This window comes from Triturus cristatus, chromosome 1_1, assembly GCF_964204655.1.
Source record: "Triturus cristatus chromosome 1_1, aTriCri1.1, whole genome shotgun sequence".
NCBI classification, from domain to species: domain Eukaryota; kingdom Metazoa; phylum Chordata; class Amphibia; order Caudata; family Salamandridae; genus Triturus; species Triturus cristatus.
The window spans coordinates 88,280,913-88,306,103 of NC_140579.1; the positions used below are offsets into that span (position 1 = coordinate 88,280,913).

Here is a 25,191-nt window from a genome sequence, read left to right on the forward strand (position 1 = left end):
TCAGTGTAGACGCATGCTCTAGGTCAGTGTAGGTGCATGCGCTAGGTCAGTGTAGGTGCATGCGCTAAGTCAGTGTAGGTGCATGCGCTAAGTCAGTGTAGGTGTATGCGCTAGGTCAGTGTAGGTGCATGCACTAGGTCAGTGTAGGTGCATGCGCTAGGTCAGTGTAGGTGTATGCGCTAGGTCAGTGTAGGTGCATGCACTAGGTCAGTGTAGGTGCATGCACTAGGTCAGTGTAGGTGCATGCACTAGGTCAGTGTAGGTGCATGCACTAGGTCAGTGTAGGTGCACGCACTAGGTCAGTGTAGGTGCATGCACTAGGTCAGTGTAGGTGCATGCACTAGGTCAGTGTAGGTGCATGTACTAGGTCAGAGTAGATGCTTGCGCTCGGATAGTGTGAGTGCATGCATTAAGTAGGTGCAGATGCAGGCACTAGCTCAGTGTAGATGCATGTGTTAGGTCAGTGTAGTTGCATGAGCTGGTTCAGTATAGATGCATGCACTAGGTCAGTGTAGATGCACACGCTAGGTCAGTGTAAGTTTATGCACTAGGTCAGAGTAGATGCTTGCGCTAGGTTAGTGTGAATGCATGCATTAAGTAAGTGCAGGTGCATGCTCTAGGTCAGTGTAGGTGCATGCACTAGATCAGTGTAGGTGCATGCACTAGGTCAGTGTAGGTGCATGCGCTAGGTCAGTGTAGGTGCATGCGCTAGGTCAGTGTAGGTGCATGCACTACGTCAGTGTAGACACATGTGCTAAGTCAGTGCAGGTGCATGCTCTAGGTCAGTGTAGGTGCATGCACTAGATCAGTGTAGGTGCATGCACTAGGTCAGTGTAAGTGCATGCACTAGGTCAGTGTAAGTGCATGCACTAGGTCAGTGTAAGTGCATGCGCTAGGTTAGTGTGAGTGCATGTGCTAAGTCAGTGTAGACGCATCCGCTAGGTCAGTGTAGACGCATGCGCTAGGTCAGTGTAGGTGCATGCGCTAGGTCAGTGTAGGTGCATGCGCTAAGTCAGTGTAGGTGCATGCGCTAAGTCAGTGTAGGTGCATGCACTAGGTCAGTGTAGGTGCATGCGCTAGGTCAGTGTAGGTGCATGCGCTAGGTCAGTGTAGGTGCATGCGCTAGGTCAGTGTAGGTGTATGCGCTAGGTCAGTGTAGGTGCATGCACTAGGTCAGTGTAGGTGCATGCACTAGGTCAGTGTAGGTGCATGCACTAGGTCAGTGTAGGTGCATGCACTAGGTCAGTGTAGGTGCATGCACTAGGTCAGTGTAGGTGCATGCACTAGGTCAGTGTAGGTGCATGCACTAGGTCAGTGTAGGTGCATGCACAAGGTCAGTGAAGACACATGCGCTAAGTCAGTGTAGGTGCATGCTCTAGGTCAGTGTAGGTGCACACACTTGGTCAGTATAGGTACATGCACTAGGTCAGTGTAGGTGCATGCGCTGGGTCAGTGTAGGTGCATGTGCTAGGTCAGTGTAGGTGCATGCACTAGGTCAGTGTAGATGCATGCGCTAAGTCAGTGTAGATGCATGCACTAGGTCAGTGTAGGTGCATGCACTAGGTCAGTGTAGGTGCATGCACTAGGTCAGTGTAGGTGCATGCACTAGGTCAGTGTAAGTGCATGCACTAGGTCAGAGTAGATGCTTGCGCTAGGTTAGTGTGAATGCATGCATTAAGTAAGTGCAGGCGCTAGGTCAGTGTAGGTGCATACGCTAGGTCAGTGTAGGTGCATGCACTAGGTCAGTGTAGGTGCATGCGCTAGGTCAGTGTAGGTGCATGCGCTAGGTCAGTGTAAGTGCATGCACTAGGTCAGTGTAAGTGCATGCACTAGGTCAGTGTAAGTGCATGCGCTAGGTTAATGTGAGTGCATGTGCTAAGTCAGTGTAGACGCATCCGCTAGGTCAGTGTAGACGCATGCGCTAGGTCAGTGTAGGTGCATGCGCTAGGTCAGTGTAGGTGCATGCGCTAAGTCAGTGTAGGTGCATGCGCTAAGTCAGTGTAGGTGCATGCGCTAAGTCAGTGTAGGTGCATGCACTAGGTCAGTGTAGGTGCATGCGCTAGGTCAGTGTAGGTGCATGCGCTAGGTCAGTGTAGGTGTATGCGCTAGGTCAGTGTAGGTGCATGCACTAGGTCAGTGTAGGTGCATGCACTAGGTCAGTGTAGGTGCATGCACTAGGTCAGTGTAGGTGCATGCACTAGGTCAGTGTAGGTGCATGCACTAGGTCAGTGTAGGTGCATGCACTAGGTCAGTGTAGGTGCATGCACTAGGTCAGTGTAGGTGCATGCACTAGGTCAGTGTAGGTGCATGCACTAGGTCAGTGAAGACACATGCGCTAAGTCAGTGTAGGTGCATGCTCTAGGTCAGTGTAGGTGCACACACTTGGTCAGTATAGGTACATGCACTAGGTCAGTGTAGGTGCATGCGCTGGGTCAGTGTAGGTGCATGTGCTAGGTCAGTGTAGGTGCATGCACTAGGTCAGTGTAGATGCATGCGCTAAGTCAGTGTAGATGCATGCTCTATGTCAGTGTAGGTGCATGCACTAGGTCAGTGTAGGTGCATGCACTAGGTCAGTGTAGGTGCATGCACTAGGTCAGTGTAAGTGCATGCACTAGGTCAGTGTAAGTGCATGCACTAGGTCAGTGTAAGTGCATGCGCTAGGTTAGTGTGAGTGCATGCGCTAAGTCAGTGTAGACGCATCCGCTAGGTCAGTGTAGACGCATGCGCTAGGTCAGTGTAGGTGCATGCGCTAGGTCAGTGTAGGTGCATGCGCTAAGTCAGTGTAGGTGCATGCGCTAAGTCAGTGTAGGTGTATGCGCTAGGTCAGTGTAGGTGCATGCACTAGGTCAGTGTAGGTGCATGCGCTAGGTCAGTGTAGGTGTATGCGCTAGGTCAGTGTAGGTGCATGCACTAGGTCAGTGTAGGTGCATGCACTAGGTCAGTGTAGGTGCATGCACTAGGTCAGTGTAGGTGCATGCACTAGGTCAGTGTAGGTGCATGCACTAGGTCAGTGTAGGTGCATGCACTAGGTCAGTGTAGGTGCATGCACTAGGTCAGTGTAGGTGCATGTACTAGGTCAGAGTAGATGCTTGCGCTCGGATAGTGTGAGTGCATGCATTAAGTAGGTGCAGATGCAGGCACTAGCTCAGTGTAGATGCATGTGTTAGGTCAGTGTAGTTGCATGAGCTGGTTCAGTATAGATGCATGCACTAGGTCAGTGTAGATGCACACGCTAGGTCAGTGTAAGTTTATGCACTAGGTCAGAGTAGATGCTTGCGCTAGGTTAGTGTGAATGCATGCATTAAGTAAGTGCAGGTGCATGCTCTAGGTCAGTGTAGGTGCATGCACTAGATCAGTGTAGGTGCATGCACTAGGTCAGTGTAGGTGCATGCGCTAGGTCAGTGTAGGTGCATGCGCTAGGTCAGTGTAGGTGCATGCACTACGTCAGTGTAGACACATGTGCTAAGTCAGTGTAGGAGCATGCACTAGGTCAGTGTAGGTGCATGTACTAGGTCAGTGTAGGTGTATGCGCTAGGTCAGTGTAGGTGCATGCACTAGGTCAGTGTAGGTGCATGCACTAGGTAAGTGTAGGTGTATGCGCTAGGTCAGTGTAGGTGTATGCGCTAGGTCAGTGTAGGTGCATGCGCTAGGTCAGTGTAGGTGCATGCACTAGTTCAGTGTAGGTGCATGCACTAGGTCAGTGTAGGTGCATATACTAGGTCAGTGTAGGTGCATGTACTAGGTCAGTGTAGGTGCATGCACTAGGTCAGTGTAGGTGCATGCACTAAGTCAGTGTAGGTGCATGCGCTAGGTCAGTGTAGGTGTATGCACTAGTTCAGTGTAGGTGCATGTACTAGGTCAGAGTAGATGCTTGCGCTCGGATAGTGTGAGTGCATGCATTAAGTAGGTGCAGATGCAGGCACTAGCTCAGTGTAGATGCATGTGTTAGGTCAGTGTAGTTGCATGAGCTGGTTCAGTGTAGATGTATGCACTAGGTCAGTGTAGATGCACACGCTAGGTCAGTGTAAGTTTATGCACTAGGTCAGAGTAGATGCTTGCACTAGGTTAATGTGAATGCATGCATTAAGTAAGTGCAGGTGCATGCTCTAGGTCAGTGTAGGTGCATGCACTAGATTAGTGTAGGTGCATGCACTAGGTCAGAGTAAGTGCATGCTCTAGGTCAGTGTAGGTGCATGCTCTAGGTCAGTGTAGGTGCATGCACTAGGTCAGTGTAGGTGCATGCGCTATGTCAGTGTAGACACATGTGCTAAGTCAGTGTAGGAGCATGCACTAGGTCAGTGTAGGTGCATGCACTAGGTCAGTGTAGATGCTTGCGCTAGGTTACTGTAGGTGCATGCACTAGGTCAGAGTAGATGCTTGCGCTAGGATAGTGTGAATGCAAGCATTAAGTAGGTGTAGATGCAGGCACTAGCTCAGTGTAGATGCATGCGTTAGGTCAGTGTAGGTGCATGCACTAGATTAGTGTAGGTGCATGCACTAGGTCAGAGTAAGTGCATGCTCTAGGTCAGTGTAGGTGCATGCGCTAGGTTAGTGTGAGTGCATGCGCTAGGTCAATGTAGTTGCATGTGCTAGGTCAGTGTAGGTGCATGTGCTAGGTCAGTGTAGGTGCATGCACTAGGTCAGTGTAGGTGCATGCGCTAAGTCTGTGTAGGTGCATGCACTAGGTCAGTGTAGGTGCATGCGCTAGGTCAGTGTAGGTGCATGCGCTAGGTCAGTGTAGGTGCATGCGCTAGGTCAGTGTAGGTGCATGCGCTAGGTCAGTGTAGGTGCATGCGCTAGGTCAGTGTAGGTGCATGCACTAGGTCAGTGTAGGTGCATGTACTAGGTCAGAGTAGATGCTTGCGCTCGGATAGTGTGAGTGCATGCATTAAGTAGGTGCAGATGCAGGCACTAGCTCAGTGTAGATGCATGTGTTAGGTCAGTGTAGTTGCATGAGCTGGGTCAGTGTAGATGCATGCACTAGGTCAGTGTAAGTTTATGCACTAGGTCAGAGTAGATGCTTGCGCTAGGTTAGTGTGATGGCATGCATTAAGTAAGTGCAGGTGCATGCACTAGGTCAGTGTAGGTGCATGCGCTAGGTCAGTGTAGGTGCATGCGCTAGGTCAGTGTAGGTGCATGCGCTAGGTCAGTGTAGGTGCATGCGCTAGGTCAGTGTAGGTGCATGCACTACGTCAGTGTAGACACATGTGCTAAGTCAGTGTAGGAGCATGCACTAGGTCAGTGTAGTTGCATGCACTAAGTCAGTGCAGATGCTTGCGCTAGGATAGTGTGAATGCATGCATTAAGTAGGTGCAGATGCAGGCACTAGCTCAGTGTAGATGCATGCGTTAGGTCAGTGTAGTTGCATGAGCTGGGTCTGTGTAGATGCTTGTGCTAGGTTAGTGCGGGTGCATGTGCCAGGTCAGTTTAGATGCATACGTTGGGTCCGTGTAGACGCTTGCGCTAGGTTAGTGTAAGTGAATGTGCTAGGTCAGTTTACATGCATGCATTGGGTCCATGTAGATGCATGCTCTCGGTTAGACTGGGTGCATGTGCCAGGTCAATTTAGATGCATGAGTTGGGTCCGTGTAGTTGCATGAGCTGGGTCCGTACAGATGCTTGCACTAGGTTAGTGTAAGTGCATGTGCCAGGTCAGTTTAGATGCATGCGTTGGGTCCGTGTAGATGCATGCGTTAGGTCAGTTTAGATGCATGCATTGGGTCAGTGTAGATGCATGCGTTAGGTCAGATTAGATGCATGCGTTGGGTCAGTGTAGATGCATGCGTTGGGTCAGTGTAGATGCATGCGTTGGGTCCGTGTAGATACATGCTCTAGGTCCCTGTTGGTGCTAAAACTCTGGGAAATAGAATGTTATGTGGTAAATACCAAATTCTGAGGTAATTTCCCATTCAATAGTCTCAGAATACTGCAGTAACTGAGTTGCTCGCAGTTGTCAAGTCTAGCAGTATCATTAATGTGAGGTGTGAAATTACCGCATCTGAATTTCCAATAAACTTAGCATGAATGTCCAAGGTGAAGCATGATTTAAGCAAAGGAAATGCGGCAGCACGTATACAGAATAGAGATAAGTAGAAATCTAGAAACATCTGGAAAAGACAAAGTTTAGAGACACAAATCAAGTACCTGTACCCTGACGTGAGTGCACATTACCATAAAATGCCATACAATACCATACCAGCCCACTCGATACCATATCGCCATCCCATTCAATCCATTAGCACCATAACAAACTATCCCATACCACTATACCATATTATACAATGATCTCACCCTATAGTACACCACACCATACCATCATAACATTCCATAACATACCAGTCCACACCATCCCATCTGATCCCATCCCACCATAATATCCCATAACATACCATACATACCATACCATTCCGTAGCACACCACACAACACTACACCATAGCACACCACACTACACCACAACATACCATAGCATACCACACCATAACACACCACATCATAGCATACCACACCACACCACACCATAGCACACCACACCATACCACACCACACCATACCATAGCACGCCACACCATAACACGTCACACCATACCATAGCCCACCACACCATACCATAGCACACCATGCCACACCATACGATAGCCCACCACACCATACCATAGCACACCATACCATACCATACCACACCACACCATACCATAGCACACCACAACATACCATAGCACACCACACCATACATAGCCCACCACACCATCCCACAGCACACCACACCATACCATATCACACCACACCATACCATACCACACCTAGCGCTGGGACACTCCCAGGTAGCCATGCGCTTTACAAATGCCCTTTCATTCATTCATTCATACCATAGCACATCATACCATAGCACACCACGCCACACCACACCATACCATAGCACACCACACCACACCATAGAACATCACACCATATCATATTCATGAACGGTAATATTCAGAGCTAATCATCACAATGGTATTTACCTTTATAACTCTTCACCACCTCTGGGCTCTGAATCTTCACATTATTACACCTGTAATAACACACACATCGTCTTTGTATTAAAGAACAATGACAGCTACAGGAACAAAGTATGAACATCACATAGGACCTGTAGTTGAAATAAGATTCAGTATTAAGAGCAGCGCCTGCGGACTAGAGCTCAGTGTGAGTTACTGTTCATACACTAAACAGTCAAAGCTCTAACGATATCCAAAAGTACCTTTAACATCTTATGACAGGATGTGGGTGTTCTATGGCAGATGGCTCAGATAGACAAGTGTGCTTTATATGATCCTATGGAGTGCCTCGTTGTGGGTTTTCTAGGAGCGGCCGTTGGCTGAGTGAGGGGGGGCGGTTGAGTAACAGGTTACATCTGCTCCTGGAGGAGTCTTGTGTATATACTTAATAAATGCCTTCCTACCTGAGGTCCACGTGAATTCCCGACAGCACCCACAACACAACATTGTCACATCCAATCTCTGCCAGTGTAAACCTTGTCACCATTCTCTACAACTAAGATATTGACGAGCCTTAGTGGGATATATAAGGTAGATATGAACCCAGACCGCTTAGTAATGAAAAACTGGTTGTAAAACAAAAACTCCCACGTCGTACGGAACAGCAGATTTTAGGCTGTAGGGGAAGGATCACAGAGGGAGAGATAAGGGAACAGGTTAGGAGGTCAGTAAAGGGAAAGCAGCAGGTCCAGGCGGGATCACAGAGGGAGAGATAAGGAAACAGGTTAGGAGGCTCAGTAAAGGGAAAGCAGCAGGCCCAGGCGGGATTCTGTCTCTGGGTATCTTATTTTAATGAGATCTCTCTGGAAGGCTGTTAAACTCCACCTTCCTAACATGAGGCACCTGTAGTTATGATCCTTAAGCTGGGTAAAGATGCTAGGTTAGTGGATTTCTACAGACCTATATCTTATTCGAACTGTGATTACAAAATGATTCCAGGAATCTTGGCTAAGAGGTTGTCAGATGTCCTTCAAAAGTTGCTCCATTTCGATCATAAGGGGTTTGTACCTGGAAGGAAGCTGTGTGAATTAACCCAATGACATTGGTGCAAATGATATGGACGAGGCCTCTAATCTCCTGTTGACAATCGCAACAATTGATGCTGCTAAAGCATTTGATACGGTTGATTGGTTCCATCTTTGGGAGGCATTGCAGGATTATGGTTTCAGCAGCAATGTTACTGAAGTTGTGCAAATGCTATTTAAGGTGCGGGCAGCTAAGATTTTGGATGACGAACTTACAGCTTTGTTTCAGATATCCAAGGGGAACTAGACAGCAGTGTCCTTTGTCGCCAGTTCTGTTCCGTGTATATATTAAGCCCTTTTCCCAGATGATTCGGCAGGATTAGACCATTCTTCCCTTTGAAGCTGCAGGGTTACCAACCAGACTAGAACTGCATGCTGATGACATAGTTCTGTGTGCATCGAAGCCAGAGCTCTGTGTTCCACAGCTTGAGATGTATGCCAGAGATTCTGGGAGTCTGTCAGGATATCTAATCAATAAGGGGAGGACAGAGATTATGACATGAGCTAAAGAGAAGGTAGGGCTTCAAACCAGAAACCAGATTAGGAATCCTGGGATCATCGTAACTCAAGAGTTTGGAGGAAATACCGGATGTAAACTTAACTAAGGTATCCTTGTGAATTTGGAAAAATTTGATGCGGATACGACACATGATACATTTATTTATTTGAACAAAATCGCGTCCTTATTAACAAATTCACCCGATGTGAACGCCGCATCAACCTCGACTCGCAAATACATAGTCCGGCAAGCACTGAGACCTAGGCCCAAGGATACTGATTGAAAGGCCACAGGTGGGGTGGCACGTAGCCGGCAGACAAATGCATGGACGGGAAATCCGAGATCAATCCCACGGATTAGTGAAGAAACACTACAATTGTTAAGGGAGATTGGCCCCAATAAAGCGAGCATGGCTGGAGGGGGTACACGCGCTCCAAAAACAGCATAAAGTCAGATGCTACATGAGTTAGGAACATAGAGAAAATCACATTACAGAACACGCAGTGATCACGTGCTCCCCGTCCAGACATCTGGACACTTTAACCACTGGCCGCATTTTGTCCTTGCAAGGTCGAGGCCCACCTGGATTATCAATTAAAATTAATTTATGAATCTAGAGGGAGCAACTTACATTCCTCTCCCTACAAGGATCTCCAGAAACATTTTATTGCCTATAATGAATTGTATAAAAGAACGCTACAGATTGATTGTAATTTGAGACATTCCTCAGACCCTGTGTCTGTAACTGTTCTCCCGGCCGCTATGTTTAATTAAACAAACTGTTCCTGTTTTGCCAAAGGTTTTTCAAAGGTATTTCATGTTCAAGCAACACCGTGATATAGATGCTCACCTTACAAGATGGAGGGAAAATCTGCCCCTCGGTATCTATGGAGGGTGAACACCATTAAGATGCTGGTTCTTCCGAAGGTGATTGTCTTGTTGAACACTAAACCACTTCCTTTCCCCAAAAAGCTTTTGCAGAAATTGCAAGGGAGGGTCGGAAGCTTTATATGAGCATCCAGGGGAGCCAGGATCGCACGAAAGAAGGAGGAGACTGAAGCAAGGGAGGGTCAGCAGCTTTATATGAGCATCCAGGGGAGCCAGGATCGCACGAAAGAAGGAGGAGACTGAAGCAAGGGAGGGTCGGCAGCTTCATATGGGCATCGAGGGGAGCCAGGATCTCATGAAAGAAGGAGGAGACTGATGCAAGGGAGGGTCGGCAGCTTTATATGGGCATTGAGGGGAGCCAGGATCTCACGAAAGAAGCTCTAGAGGAGACTGGAGCAAGGGAGGGTCGGCAGCTTCATGTGGGCTCCAGGGGAGCCAGGATCTCATGAAAGAAAGAGGAGACTGAAGCAAGGGAGGGTCGGCAGCTTCATATGGGCATCGAGGGGAGCCAGGATCTCATGAAAGATGCTCTGGAGGAGATTGAAGCAATGGAGGGTCGGCTGCTTTATATGGGCATCCAGGGGAGCCAGGATCTCATGAAAAGAAGCCCCAGGGAGGGTCGGCAGCTTTATACGGGCATCCAGGGGAGCCAGGATCTCATGAAAGAAGCCCCGGAGGAGACTGAAGCAAGGGAAGGTCAGCAGCTTCATATGGGCATCCAGGGGAGCCAGGATCGCACAAAAGAAGGAGGAGACTGAAGCAAGGGAGGGTCGGCAGCTTTATATGGGCATCCAGGGCAGCCAGGATCTTACAAAAGAAGCTCTGGAGGAGACTGAAGCAAGGGAGGGTCGGCAGCTTTATATGGGCTTCCAGAGGAGCCAGGATCTCACGAAAGAAGCTCTGGAGGAGACTGAAGCAAGGGAGGGTCGGCAGCTTCATATGGGCATCCAGGGGAGCCAGGATCTCATGAAAAAAGGTCAGGATGAGACTGAAGCAAGGGGGGCTCGCTCTTCCGAGTTTTGAATCCTATTGTTATCCTTTCCAGTTCAAGAATTCCTGGCTCTTGGCTGGAGAGCTAGATAATTCTCACATGGGTCAATTGTGTAGAGCTATGTTGAAGCATTTAAGCCTGAAAAGGTTTTTTGTTTAAGACTGGGGACCCAAAGTTTTTAAACAAGGTAGGTTAATGGTACTCTTAACAATCCTGAGGGTGTGGGAATCCTTTAGGAGAATTCTCAGGATAGATTACAATGCGGACCTGGCACCAATTTGGGGCTCTCCTGGAACCCCCAAGTGACTTAAAGATAAACTTAGTTACCCTCTCCAGCATGGCAACCTTTCCACCTGGGGTGACATGACAAGCGCTCTCTAAACTTTTTAAGTGGGGCTTTCGAAATTGAAATGCCTGCCGCTTTGTTGTTAGTGGTCATCCCAAACGTAGTCAGAGGTGAGTGGTTCGGTGCAGGAGGATTTTCTCAAGTGGGTGACGGCTAAGTAACAACCTAAAAAAAGAGGTTTCCCAGTGGTATTGGGTATTCATTTCCGCAACAGATGAGAAAATGGGAGTCCCATACCTGCACTGGGAAAAGGACCTTCTGGCGCTGGCTAAAGAGCAATTATAGCGAGTATCTTTAAATCTGTTATACACTCTGATCAAACCAGTACCACTTAAAAAGAATCATTTGTTTCCTCTCCATGGACCTTATTGGTCACCAACGAAGTTGGCTAAGATCACATAGGAACCATCAAAATATTAGAAGTGCGGTGACACAGAGGCGGATGATATACGCATGTTTGTGGACTGCCCGTTATTTGCCTTCTTCTGGTGGTATGTAAGTCAAGCGTTTTAAGAAATTAATGGCTGCGAAGTTAACGTAAGCCCCTGCCTGATCCGATTTGGGATGGACTTGTGCCCGTACTGGAACGTGTTAAACTTGGATCATGCCTCACTGATATTTTTTATGATATCGCTAGCAAGAACGGAAATCTGTAAGAAATCGATTACTCCCGACTCACCAAAGGTATCAGAATGGCTCAGATCTGTAAGAGATGTCAGTAGACTGGACTTGGAGCGCAAGTCGGCCTCAGTAGATGATTAGTGCCCCATACTACCTCTCTCTGCAGAGAGGAGAAGTCATGACACTATACGCTGTAACCTCGAGGCACTGTTACTTCTTAGGATTCTTCTTTTCATCTTTGGCTCCGGCATCCATAGGATCTAGCTGTTCATTTAGCCTATGGTGGATTCATAGGATCAGCATGGCCATTCATTTTATTAATGACAGATAAGATTGGGGGGCATGGCCAACAAGGTGGCCGGGCGGCAGCACTAAAAGAGAGCTCCAGCCCAGGCAGAGGAATACTTCATCCTCCTGCCGCCCCCTACTCGACTCTGAAAATCTTGAAACTGATCTCCGGATAGGGCGGCACCAGGGGGCATGGAAATAGTGACACCCCGGAGCTGTCTGCAACGCGCTGATGCACAAACCGAGGAGAGGCCTACAAGTCACTACCTCTCTGCTGGAGACCACCTTGCCTGCCGAAGCTGTGGGGCGGACCTGGGGAGCTGCCGAAAGGAGGTGAACGGAGTGTGGGTGGTAAAGCGGGATGGCTGATACCCCGATAGTGGTGGGGCCGGCCTGCTGACAGAACCTGCAGCCTGTAACGGAGCCCCGGCACGCCTCCGCTCTTGGTGACTGCCTCGCCACGGAGAGACCCCCCAACATGGTGGCTGCATTGATTTACTCCCCTCCTGAGGCCGAGTGCGAGAGAGACTGTGACTGCTGATCCCCTGGACATTGCAGGCACTCCTACATGCCGTGGTGGAGATGAGCCGTGACAACGGTGCGCCCTGGTTGATGCAAGGGGCCCTCAGTAGGATGCTGGGGACGGATCCAGTGGTGGCCCTGGTGGACCCATGGTGCTTGAGGAGGAGCTTTTCTGTGAACTCCTCCCCCCCCCCCCCTCTAGGTGCTGTGCAAGGGTATGCCTGGAGGGTATAATAAGTGTGGCAGCACACACAAGTGAGAGGCTGCCAGCAATTGTTTATTCGCCCCACCCCGGGATTGAGGGTCGTGCAGAGGAGCGAGAGGAGACTAGCAGTCAGCCTTGGCAGCGTGGACTGGACTGGACTGGACGTGAACCCACACTCTTGGTGGCCGGTCCCATTGACTGGTGAGTGGGCTCTGTGACTTGCAACCTGCCATTGATCCTGACATTCTCCTCCTGTAGGATTATCGCTGGTAACTAGCTCTGAACTAGGAGCATGGCCTCCACAGTCACATGACTGCCTGGCGCGATCCCTGCACAGGCATCTGAACACCGGACCCTGGATTTGAATCAGAGCTGCAGGTGACACCAGGAGGTGGGAACTCTGTATCCTCTGTGCTGCTGCTCCGCGCTGCTACTCCTGGAGTCCCTCACACAGCTTACCTGTGCAGAATTGGACTGGTACCACTGGTGGCATTCATTCTAAACACACAAGGTGTGGGGAGCTACCACAACTGCAGCGCTTCCACCAGAAATCCTGGAGATATTGAGGGAGAGAAAGTTGCAGGTCCTCGAAGTGGCATGGGTAAGGACAAACTGCGCAGGGGCAGCAAGCAGACAAAGATTGACCAGTTCACGGTACAGGGAGCGGGTACCACCACATCACAGTCTCTTGAAGAGGTGATACAACCTGCAATGGAGCCCTCGGGGCCCAGATTCCGGCAGCAATTGAAGCCTCAGGCCAAAACCGAAGCCATGGCCATAGACATGAACCTCCTCCGCACTGACCTTCGCACGGTAGCGGACCAATCAGTGGAAACGGAGACACAGGTCACGGAAGTGCAGGGGGAGATCTCCACATTGAAGGTGACGGTGGCTGCCCAGGCGGTCTGCTTGAGTCGATTGGAGGCACGGATGGAATATGTGGAGGGCTGGTCCTGCAGATGTAACCTATGATTTATTGGATTCCCCGAGGGCGCCGGAGGTAACGTCCCAGAGACATTCATGGAAGACTGGATCAAGACGGCACTCACAAACGTGACACTATTTCTTGTGGTGGAAAGGGCCTACAAGTCATTGGTCCCACCGCCGCAACCAGGAGCTCGAACCCGAAGCATAATAGGGAAATTTCTCAACTACAGAGAACGGGATAAACTACTATGAGGGGTTCGGAGCCATGGAGACCCGATATTTGTAAATAGCAGTAAACGAATATTCCCAGACTATACAAGAGCTGTCCAATTGCAATGGCAGTCCTTTAGTAGTGTCAAACAAAAGCTAAGAATGATTGGCTTGAAGTATATGTCGTCTTATCCTGCCAAACTGCAGGTGCTTTGGGATGGACGTTCTCATTTTATCATAATGCCAGAGAACACTTGGGACTGGCTGGAGGTCCATAGTGCTGAACGTCAGCCTTCGACATCTACGGGACGGGCTCGGGATTCACTGTGGCAGAAAGAAGGCCCCTCGGCTACTCCAAGGAGACAAAGCCAACGTAGACGCCGTTCCAGATCTGCTGCGAGAACGGTGGTGCAATCTGATGGTACTCTGGACCTAGCAAAACAATGATAGGAGTGAGAAGCAGCCAGGGCCTTAGTTGAGGCAGTTACCTCTGCCGCTTCCTCAAGCACAGAATCGGATCTGTTGGGGACTCACGAACACCCGAGCGAACAGATGGTCGAATATGGACACATATTTATGGACAACACTGAAGGTGCTGTAGAATGATGTTGCACTTGCCCCTGGTGTGACAGGTATCAGGAGGGCTGGAGGGGAAATGCCACCCAGTAGTACGACGGGACTGGTTAGTCTGTTTGTTGAGGCTCCCCCTGGGACACTCGGTCATTGTTGTACGGACTTTAAGTGAGGTGTGATAAGATGAGGTGGTGGCACTGATAGAGGGCCCGGGTCATTCACCCACCAAGCTGCCAACCCTTCCTTTTTCCCTTGCTCTATTATACTTTACTTCTTGTTTTTCTCCCATACCTTCTCCCGTTTCTACTTTTCTGTGGTGTGACGGATTACCTGACTACCTCAGGGTATTAGGGAGTGGAACTACTGATTGAGCCGCCCCCTGGGGTGAGATCTGACTGTTTTCTGCCCCTAAGATATAATACCAGTTTATACCCAATAGAGGGATTTTACACACACTGTAGTTCAATTGAGACTTTTTTTGGGTGGGTGGTTGGGAGCAGCATTATGTGTGGGAGGACACTAGCAAAGTTGAAAGGTGTTTACCCAGGTGGTATAATGGGAGTCGCATATGGTTTGGGGTTATTATCGTTGTTGAAGCATCAGTTGTGTGTCTGAGGGTGGCGGGGGTTTGGGAATGGTGTGGGGAGGTGTGTCTGCGGAGCAGGAGAGCGAGGGGGAATGGGATGTTACGAGATGGGTGAAAGTTTATATTTGCCACATGGAATGTGAGGGGTCTAAACTCCTTCGTGAAACAGTATAGAACACACATCTATCTTAGAGGGATTAGAGTTCATTTAGCTCTCCTCCGGAGATACATATGTTGAAGACAGAAGCCCAGAAACTCCACAAAAAATGGAGGGGACAGCTTTACTTATCCACTTATTCATCCTATGCCAGAGAGGTATCCATATGGGTGGCTCGGGGCTCTTATTTCAGCTGAGTGGCCGGGTTGCGGACTTGACAGGATGCTACATACTCATACACAACCTACTGAATGGCCGAAATATCTGCTTGCTTAAAGCAGTGACAAGAGTGACTTTTTCAAGGCCCTAGAAATGGAATTATATACTCCATCCGGAAATTCACGGGACAACTATTCGTACATTGGCCCTTTTCATTGTATTCCACTACACATGGAATCACTTCCCTCATTTCACCTGGGTGACCAGATTTCATTCTAAACTGGTCTATTTTTATATGTTGTTATTTGCACTTCCCTTTTTACTACTCAGGAGACTTTGCTCTCCTTACGGTGTACTGATTTTTACTTTTCTGCACAATCCTATAATTTCCTCAGCATGGTTGCATATACATGCAGTTTTATATATATTTTAAATAGATTCTGACAAGATCTTCTCTGTATCTATCGGACTACTTTTGGACATTGTCCTTACTACAGGGCGCTCAGCTATTCTATATTCTTATTAAATCTCACAACTAATATATATTCTTTCCTTGCATGCAAAAAGGAACACCAAATACACATATTTCTTTGTATCTTAGAGAGCACAATGCATGCACAATCTAGTTTTTCACTTGTATTATAATATATACTGGCATTCCCTGTGGCCCTCATGGGTTCTCTTCTTTCGGTCAACATCGCCTATCATGGGTACCGCTTTTTATGGCTTTGGGTGAGCTGACGCGACAATGCATTTTTACACAATATCCCCAGTGCGTTGTGACCGGCATATAGAATTTCATGTCACTATTTTCCTTCGCCTCATCACTGCTATCTGAGGTTGACACATATGAATTTTACGTATACGATTTCATGAGAGATGATGTTCCATACCAATGTATGTATATTTTCTGCAGCCTTGAAAGGGTCCAAGGGGCGAAACACGTGTCGGCTGCTTTTGCTCGTATAGACCAGATATTGGCTGTTCCTGATTATATATAAACCAAACATTGTGGAAACTACAAATGAAATAAGATAACTTCACAAAAAAGGGCAAATAATTTGATGGACTTCACATTAGGACTACTTTCTTTATTAAATGGCCTTTCTACGTGTGCTCTAGTACTTATTATTGTGTATATTTTTTGCCAAGGACATTGTCCTAAGCAGGCGAACACCCTAGGTGGCAGGGTGTCTGCCGTCCCATGGTAGCACCTCTACCCCACATGAAGTTATATGTGTATGATCCAACATCCCTGACAATAGTGCTGAAAATTGGATCTGCAGTTGTTGTGAGCAGAGCCACCATTTGTGTTTGTATAATTAGGAAATTTTGACTTAGTTTTTGCACAACTCTGATTTGAGTAAAACGTAAAGAGATCTTTCCAGAATGTGCTTGCGTTTTCTGTGTGTTCAGGTTACTTTTCTTAGGACTTCAGTTAAGCTTTAAAGATGCAAATAGGTTTTGTGAGGACAGCAACTCATTTTTGTTGCAATTATTTCAGGACTCACAGGAGTCTTCTGACAACTCGCAGGGATTTATGAAAATGTAAGGGTTTCCTAATGACACAGGGGAGTTTACTGAGAAATTAAGTTTTATGGGGAGTCTGAGGACTTAAAGGTATTTTTCAGAATGTGAAGTGATTTTATGAGGGTCTGAAAGTCTCCTAACACTTTGTGTGAGCTCAGCAGTGACATTCACACTGCAGCAGTGAGACCTGTTCCTTACACACTGACAGGAGGATAATAAACCAGCCTTACCTGCTTAGGGTGCTTCTGACATCCTGAAAAATAGAGAAAGAAATACAGAGAAATCAGTTTCCACAGGAGATGTTAAAGTTTTGGTAGTATTTTAAGAAGTGACACACTTCTATCTATGGTTAAAAACCAGTGACTGGGGTCACATGACACAGCACATTCTGGGGTATCGCATGACTAAGCACAGAATGAGTGATTCTAAATGAGGTCACATGATATAACAGAAACTGATCTTCAGAATGGTAATGACATAGCACAGTGTAATTCTGAATGGGGTCACAAAAACCCAGCACATTCTGATATTCTGAATGGAGTCACCTGACACATTGTATGATGTTCGCAAAAGGGTCACATGCATGGACAGGGGTCGCACCTGTGACTCCTGGCTTGCCCCTTGTGACCCCTGGCACTGCTTGTGCGACCTCTGGCTTCAGAGGTAGCAAAATGAGTACCGAGAACACAGCGGACGCTCGCCCTTATGGGAGTAGTTCTCCCCCTTTGTTTTCAGCCAATTTTATATTAAATTAATAGTGAATAATAGATTATTATTCACTTTTAGTGTAGTAAAAAATGGGGCACGAGGATCTAGAATGAGAACTTCTGTAGCAGATGTCTTAAATAAAAAAATGCTTTTAAATGTATGTAGGGGACGTGCTTGGGGATCGGAGTGTGGTTGTCTGTTTGTGAGTGTGTTTGTACGTGTGAGCATGAGTGTTTGTAAGTAAAAGTGAGTGTCAGTGACAGGTAGTGTGTGAAGGGCACTAAAAGGTAGTGAGTGAGAATAAGTGAGAATGAGTGGCAGTGATCATGAGAGTCAGAATGAGTGACAATAAGAGTGAGTGCACAAGTGAAAAAGTATGAGTGAGTAGGAGTTGGAGTGAGTGTGAATGAAGGAGAGAGAATGAGTGATACAGAGTGTGTGAGAATGACAGTTAGAGCAAGTGAGTATGAGTAAGTATGTTGGAGTCAGAGTAAAAATGAGTGAGAGTGAGGTAGACTGAGTGAGAATGAATGATTGAGTGCGGCTGAGTAAATGTGAGTGAGAATATGATGTAATGCTTGCTAGTCTGCCATTGGCCCTTACGTACTGAAGGTAATTTGTGGCTTATAGAGGGACACATAGAAAACGTCTACTGCTGGATTACTGGAGGCAATTGTAGGCATGGTCAGGCACCTGTGAAAACCACTGCTACTGCCACACTGGAGGCAATTGTCGGCATGGGCAGGCACCTGTGAAAACCACTGCTTCTGGCACACTTAAGCCAACTGGAGACATGAACAGGCACCTGTGAAAACCACTGCTACTGGCACACAGTAGGCAATTGTTGGCATAGGGGGTAACTGTGACAAAATACTGGCACTAGCTCATTGGAGATGCTTCTTGGCATAAGGGAGGAAAACCATGAAATATGGGGGGCAACAATCACAAAATTCTAGTCCTGATGTACTAGATGTAATTCTGCCTAGCGGCGGTTTATCTAGGGGGGCATTGCCGCCCTGTAATTGCTGCCCTCCTGGACCCTAAGATGCATTTATAAAGTTTATATTACTGGCCACGGTGCTTATATTACAGCCGTGAGCCGGCTGCACATTGCAAGCAGCAGACTTTCAATTTATGAGTGGGCGGGGGGCAGGGCATCATTATAGACGTCACCGGAAGAGTGTCTGGGTCTAAAGATGTGCAAGTGAGCATGTCAGGGTGAATGGGTGTCTAACTACGACTAACCCGACATGCGCACATAAGGCCTCTCCTACCTGCACAACTTTAGTGAGTCAGGGATCACATCTGCAGCCTCCCCGGTCTCCTAAGGAGCGCTGACTTTGCCTGCTCCAGCCAATCCCAACGCTGCTCTTATGCTGTGAAGCAGCTTCTGGATTGGCTCAAGAGGCGAAGTGTAGGCCTAGTCCTGGAGGCACCAGGTTTGGCTTTACAGAAGGACATGGCCAATCACAGCATGGCTTTATTATGGAGCCATGCAGTGATGGGTCATTTTCTATCCCTTGCTGCCTTTCCTTCAGTCGCTCTACTGTTACCGCCTCATCATCATGCCCAGCCCCGGGTGTAGCAACGGATATGGTAATAAACTATTTTACAGGATTAATGTCTTCTTAAAACAGAAAATTAACCTGATTAACAGACATAAGAGATACCTGAGAAGATGTTCAGAATATGGTAAAAAACATCATGAAAACGGGCCATGAAATTACAGGGTGTAGAGAGATAAACAAAAGAGGAATGAAAAATAAAATAACAAGAGGAAGCCAGATGAGTAAGGCACAAAAATATACATTTTCTGATTGGTAAAATGTAGACTTCATCATTTAAGTGAACCATGCAGCCTCGGTGACGATCTTGGAAGGCAAAGCGACACTAAAACGGTAATACAGTACGAGTTCAGGATGGTAAAATTTCAGAATAATAAACAAGCGTCCAGTGGGCCTATGTTGGTTCATTACAGTAGGACTTCAGGATGATAAATGTTTAATGATAAGCAAGCGTCCTGTGGTCGTATGTTGGTTAATGGTTAATGAAATTACTATCTAAAATTATGGGGGAGAAAATCAACAAACATTTGAAGCAGGGGTCTGCAACAAGGTAGCTCACTGACATCCTGTTCGTAGCTCGCAACCTGACCCCACCTTTATATCCTGAAATTGCAATTTTGTTTATTTTTAGGCCTTTTTGGCCTCTTATCCATTCTTGCCCGCTGTCGCACACACCAACTGATTCCATTGGCTACTAAGCTTTGCTGGGGAGGGGTGGAGCAGAGCGAGTGACGTCACACTGCCCACTGACAGAGACTGGTGTGCTTCCAGTCCATGTTGGCTGCTTCCCATTGGCTGATAAACAAGGGGGGATGTGTGTACAGTGCCTCTGCCAGCCCCCGCGTGCAGCGACTCAGTCTGCAGCACTTGAATAATGTAGGTTTGCTAGTGTGGCGCCTGTGGGTGTGAAGCTTTCTCTAGAAACAGAAGTGCATCAGCTGCTTTGCTAGTGTGGCGCCTGTGGATGTGAAGCTTTCTCTAGAAACAGAAGTGCATCAGCTGCATTGCTAGTGCGGCGCCTGTGGATGTGAAGCTTTCTCTGGCAACAGAAGTGCATCGGCTGCTTTGCTAGTGCGGCGCCTGTGGATGTGAAGCTTTCTCTAGAAACAGAAGTGCATCAGCTGCTTTGCTAGTGCGGCGCCTGTGGATGTGAAGCTTTCTCTTGAAACAGAAGTGCATCGGCTGCTTTGCTAGTGCGGCGCCTGTGGATGTGAAGCTTTCTCTTGAAACAGAAGTGCATCGGCTGCTTTGCTAGTGTGGCACCTGTGAAGGTGAAGTTTTCTCTAGAAACAGAAGTGCATCGGCTGCTTTGCTAGTGCGGCACCTGTGGATGTTAAGCTTTCTCTGGAAACAGAAGTGCATCAGTTGCTTTGCTTGTGCAGCGCCTGTGGAAGTGAAGCTTTCTCTAGAAACAGAAGTGCATCAGCTGCTTTGCTAGTGCGGCGCCTGTGGATGTGAAGCTTTCGCTGGAAACAGAAGTGCATCAGCTGCTTTGCTAGTGCGGCGCCTGTGGATGCAAAGCTTTCTCTAGAAACAGAAGTGCATCAGCTGCTTTGTTAGTGCAGCGCCTGTGGATGTGAAGCTTTCTCTTGAAACAGAAGTGCATCGGCTGCTTTGCTAGTGCGGCGCCTGTGGATGTGAAGCTTTCTCTAGAAACAGAAGTGCATCGGCTGCTTTGCTAGTGCGGCGCCAGTGGATGTGAAGCTTTCCCTAGAAACAGAAGTGCATCAGCTGCTTTGCTAGTGCGGCGCCTGTGGATGTGAAGCTTTCTCTCGAAACAGAAGTGCATCAGCTGCTTTGCTAGTGCAATGCCTGTGGATGTGAAGCTTTCTCTAGGAACAGAAGTGCATCAGCTGCTTTGCTAGTGCGGCGCCTGTGGATGTGAAGCTTTCTCCAGAAACAGAGGTGCATCAGCCGCTTTGCTAGTGCGGCGCCTGTGGATGTGAAGCTTTCTCTAGAAACAGAAATGCATCACCTGCTTTGCTAGTGCGGCGCCTGTGGATGTGAAGCTTTCTCTGGAAACAGAAATGCATCAGCTGCTTTGCTAGTGCGGCGCCTGTGGATGTGAAGCTTTCTCTTGAAACAGAAGTGCATCAGCTGCTTTGCTAGTGCAGCGCCTGTGGATGTGAAGCTTTCTCTAGAAACAGAAGTGCATCTGCTGCTTTGCTAGTGCGGCGCCTGTGGATGTGAAGCTTTCTCTAGAAACAGAAGTGCATCTGCTGCTTTGCTAGTGCGGCGCCTGTGGATTTGAAGCTTTCTCTTGAAACAGAAGTGCATCAGCTGCTTTGCTAGTGCAATGCCTGTGGATGTGAAGCTTTCTCTAGGAACAGAAGTGCATCAGCTGCTTTGCTAGTGTGGCGCCTGTGGGTGTGAAGCTTTCTCTGGAAACAGAAGTGCATCAGCTGCTTTGCTAGTGCGGCGCCTGTGGTGGTGAAGCGTTCTCTAGAAACAGAAGTGCATCAGCTGCTTTGCTAGTGCGGCGCCTGTGGATGTGAAGCTTTCTCTTGAAACAGAAGTGCATCAGCTGCTTTGCTAGTGCGGCGCCTGTGGATGCGAAGCTTTCTCTAGAAACAGAAGTGCATCAGCTGCTTTGTTAGTGCAGCGCCTGTGGATGTGAAGCTTTCTCTTGAAACAGAAGTGCATCGGCTGCTTTGCTAGTGCGGCGCCTGTGGATGTGAAGCTTTCTCTAGAAACAGAAGTGCATCGGCTGCTTTGCTAGTGCGGCGCCAGTGGATGTGAAGCTTTCCCTAGAAACAGAAGTGCATCAGCTGCTTTGCTAGTGCGGCGCCTGTGGATGTGAAGCTTTCTCTCGAAACAGAAGTGCATCAGCTGCTTTGCTAGTGCAATGCCTGTGGATGTGAAGCTTTCTCTAGGAACAGAAGTGCATCAGCTGCTTTGCTAGTGCGGCACCTGTGGATGTGAAGCTTTCTCCAGAAACAGAGGTGCATCAGCCGCTTTGCTAGTGCGGCGCCTGTGGATGTGAAGCTTTCTCTAGAAACAGAAATGCATCACCTGCTTTGCTAGTGCGGCGCCTGTGGATGTGAAGCTTTCTCTGGAAACAGAAATGCATCAGCTGCTTTGCTAGTGCGGCGCCTGTGGATGTGAAGCTTTCTCTTGAAACAGAAATGCATCAGCTGCTTTGCTAGTGCGGCGCCTGTGGATGTGAAGCTTTCTCTTGAAACAGAAGTGCATCAGCTGCTTTGCTAGTGCAGCGCCTGTGGATGTGAAGCTTTCTCTTGAAGCAGAAGTGCATCAGCTGCTTTGCTAGTGCGGCGCCTGTGGATGTGAAGCTTTCTCTAGAAACAGAAGCGCATCAGCTACTTTGCTAGTGCGGCGCCTGTGGATTTGAAGCTTTCTCTTGAAACAGAAGTGCATCAGCTGCATTTCTAGTGCGGCACCTGTGGATGTGAAGCTTTCTCTAGAAACAGAAGTGCATCAGCTGCTTTGCTAGTGTGGCGCCTGTGGGTGTGAAGCTTTCTCTGGAAACAGAAGTGCATCAGCTGCTTTGCTAGTGCGGCGCCTGTGGTGGTGAAGCGTTCTCTAGAAACAGAAGTGCATCAGCTGCTTTGCTAGTGCGGCGCCTGTGGATGTGAAGCTTTCTCTTGAAACAGAAGTGCATCAGCTGCTTTGCTAGTGCAGCGCCTGTGGATGTGAAGCTTTCACTAGAAACAGAACTGCATCAGCTGCTTTGCTAGTGCGGCGCCTGTGGATGTGAAGCTTTCTCTTGAAACAGAAGTGCATCAGCTGCTTTGCTAGTGCGGCACCTGTGGATGTGAAGCTTTCTCTTGAAACAGAAGTGCATCGGCTGCTTTGCTAGTGCGGCACCTGTGGATGTGAAGCTTTCTCTTGAAGCAGAAGTGCATCGGCTGCTTTGCTAGTGCGGCGCCTGTGGATGTGAAGCTTTCTCTAGAAACAGAAGTGCATCAGCTACTTTGCTAGTGCGGCGCCTGTGGATTTGAAGCTTTCTCTTGAAACAGAAGTGCATCAGCTGCTTTGCTAGTGCGGCACCTGTGGATGTGAAGCTTTCTGTAGAAACAGAAGTGCATCAGCTGCTTTGCTAGTGCGGCGCCTGTGGATGTGAAGCTTTCTCTGGAAACAGAAGTGCATCAGCTGCTTTGCTAGTGTGGCACCTGTGGATGTGAAGCTTTCTCTTGAAACAGAAGTGCATCAGCTGCTTTGCTAGTGCAATGCCTGTGGATGTGAAGCTTTCTCTAGGAACAGAAGTGCATCAGCTGCTTTGCTAGTGCGGCGCCTGTGGATGTGAAGCTTTCTCCAGAAACAGAGGTGCATCAGCCGCTTTGCTAGTGCGGCGCCTGTGGATGTGAAGCTTTCTCTAGAAACAGAAATGCATCACCTGCTTTGCTAGTGCGGCGCCTGTGGATGTGAAGCTTTCTCTGGAAACAGAAATGCACCAGCTGCTTTGCTAGTGTGGCGCCTGTGGATGTGAAGCTTTCTCCAGAAACAGAAGTGCATCAGCTGCTTTGCTAGTGCGGCGCCTGTGGATATGAAGCTTTCTCAGGAAACAGAAGTGCATCAGCTGCTTTGCTAGTGCGGCGCCTGTGGATGTAAAGCTTTCTCCAGAAACAGAAGTGCATCAGCCGCTTTGCTAGTGCAGCGCCTGTGGATGTGAAGCTTTTTCTAGAAACAGAAGTGCATCGGCTGCTTTGCTAGTGCGGCGCCTGTGGATGTGAAGCTTTCTCCAGAAACAGAGGTGCATCAGCCGCTTTGCTAGTGCGGCGCCTTTGGATGTGAAGCTTTCTCTAGAAACAGAAGTGCATCAGCTGCATCGCTAGTGCGGCGCCTGTGGATGTGAAGCTTTCTCTAGAAACAGAAGTGCATCAGCTGCTTTGCTAGTGCGGCGCCTGTGGATGTGAAGCTTTCTCTAGAAACAGAAGTGCATCAGCTGCGTTGCTAGTGCGGTGCCTGTGGATGTGAAGTTTTCTCTTGAAACAGAAGTGCATCAGCTGCTTTGCTAGTGCGACACCTGTGGATGTGAAGCTTTCTCCTGAAACAGAAGTGCATCAGCTGCTTTGCTAGTGCAGCGCCTGTGGATGTGAAGCTTTCTCTAGAAACAGAAGTGCATCAGCTGCTTTGCTAGTGCGGCGCCTGTGGATGTGAAGCTTTCTCTTGAAACAGAAGTGCATCGGCTGCTTTGCTAGTGTGGCACCTGTGAAGGTGAAGTTTTCTCTAGAAACAGAAGTGCATCGGCTGCTTTGCTAGTGCGGCACCTGTGGATGTGAAGCTTTCTCTTGAAACAGAAGTGCATCGGCTGCTTTGCTAGTGCGGCACCTGTGGATGTGAAGCTTTCTCTTGAAACAGAAGTGCATCAGCTGCTTTGCTAGTGCGGCGCCTGTGGATGTGAAGCTTTCTCTAGAAACAGAAGTGCATCAGCTACTTTGCTAGTGCGGCGCCTGTGGATTTGAAGCTTTCTCTTGAAACAGAAGTGCATCAGCTGCATTTCTAGTGCGGCACCTGTGGATGTGAAGCTTTCTCTAGAAACAGAAGTGCATCAGCTGCTTTGCTAGTGCGGCGCCTGTGGATGTGAAGCTTTCTCTGGAAACAGAAGTGCATCAGCTGCTTTGCTAGTGCGGCGCCTGTGGACGAGAAGCTTTCTCTAGCAACAGAAGTGCATCAGCTGCTTTGCTAGTGCGGCACCTGTGAAGGTGAAGTTTTCTCTAGAAACAGAAGTGCATCGGCTGCTTTGCTAGTGCGGCACCTGTGGATATGAAGCTTTCTCTTGAAACAGAAGTGCATCGGCTGCTTTGCTAGTGCGGCACCTGTGGATGTGAAGCTTTCTCTTGAAACAGAAGTGCATCAGCTGCTTTGCTAGTGCGGCGCCTGTGGATGTGAAGCTTTCTCTGGAAACAGAAGTGCATCAGCTGCTTTGCTAGTGCGGCGCCTGTGGATGAGAAGCTTTCTCTAGCAACAGAAGTGCATCAGCTGCTTTGCTAGTGCGGCGCCTGTGGGTGTGAAGCTTTCTCTAGAAACAGAAGTGCATCAGCTGCTTCAGAAGCTGGCTGAGCCCCCTCTCCACCATGCCATTCTCTGGAAATGTTATAGCTTGAAATGCATGCAGCCCCTCCGCGTGTTGCTCATCGTTGAATTCAGGTAACTAAAAGTCTAATGTAAACCTTAATACATTTAAAAAAGCCCTTTTGTCTGCATGTTTGTGCTGGCGAGTTTCTGTCAGTGTAGTGTGCCGTTCTCTTCAGAGTCAAGTGACATGATGGGGGGTTCCTCTTCAGCACCCTGCAGCATGACCTTCTGGGTGCTATCCAAAATGAATAACCAACAACAGCACCCGATAGCTAATAGCTTTTATATTAGATGGCACCTGCACAACCCTGGAATC

General features: G+C 48.3%; 1 protein-coding gene across 1 annotated transcript in view; it reads right to left on the reverse strand.

Moving 5' to 3' along the window:
* Window positions 1-25,191, reverse strand: part of LOC146869558 (E3 ubiquitin-protein ligase TRIM39-like) — a 183,008-nt gene that overhangs the window by 42,447 nt on the left and 115,370 nt on the right. Inside the window, exons 4-5 of the mRNA XM_085606123.1 lie at window positions 16,797-16,819; window positions 7,004-7,053 (exon numbers count right to left, since the gene is read on the reverse strand). Coding sequence (XP_085462249.1) covers window positions 7,004-7,053; window positions 16,797-16,819 — 73 coding nt within the window. The remainder of the gene's footprint in view (window positions 1-7,003; window positions 7,054-16,796; window positions 16,820-25,191) is intronic.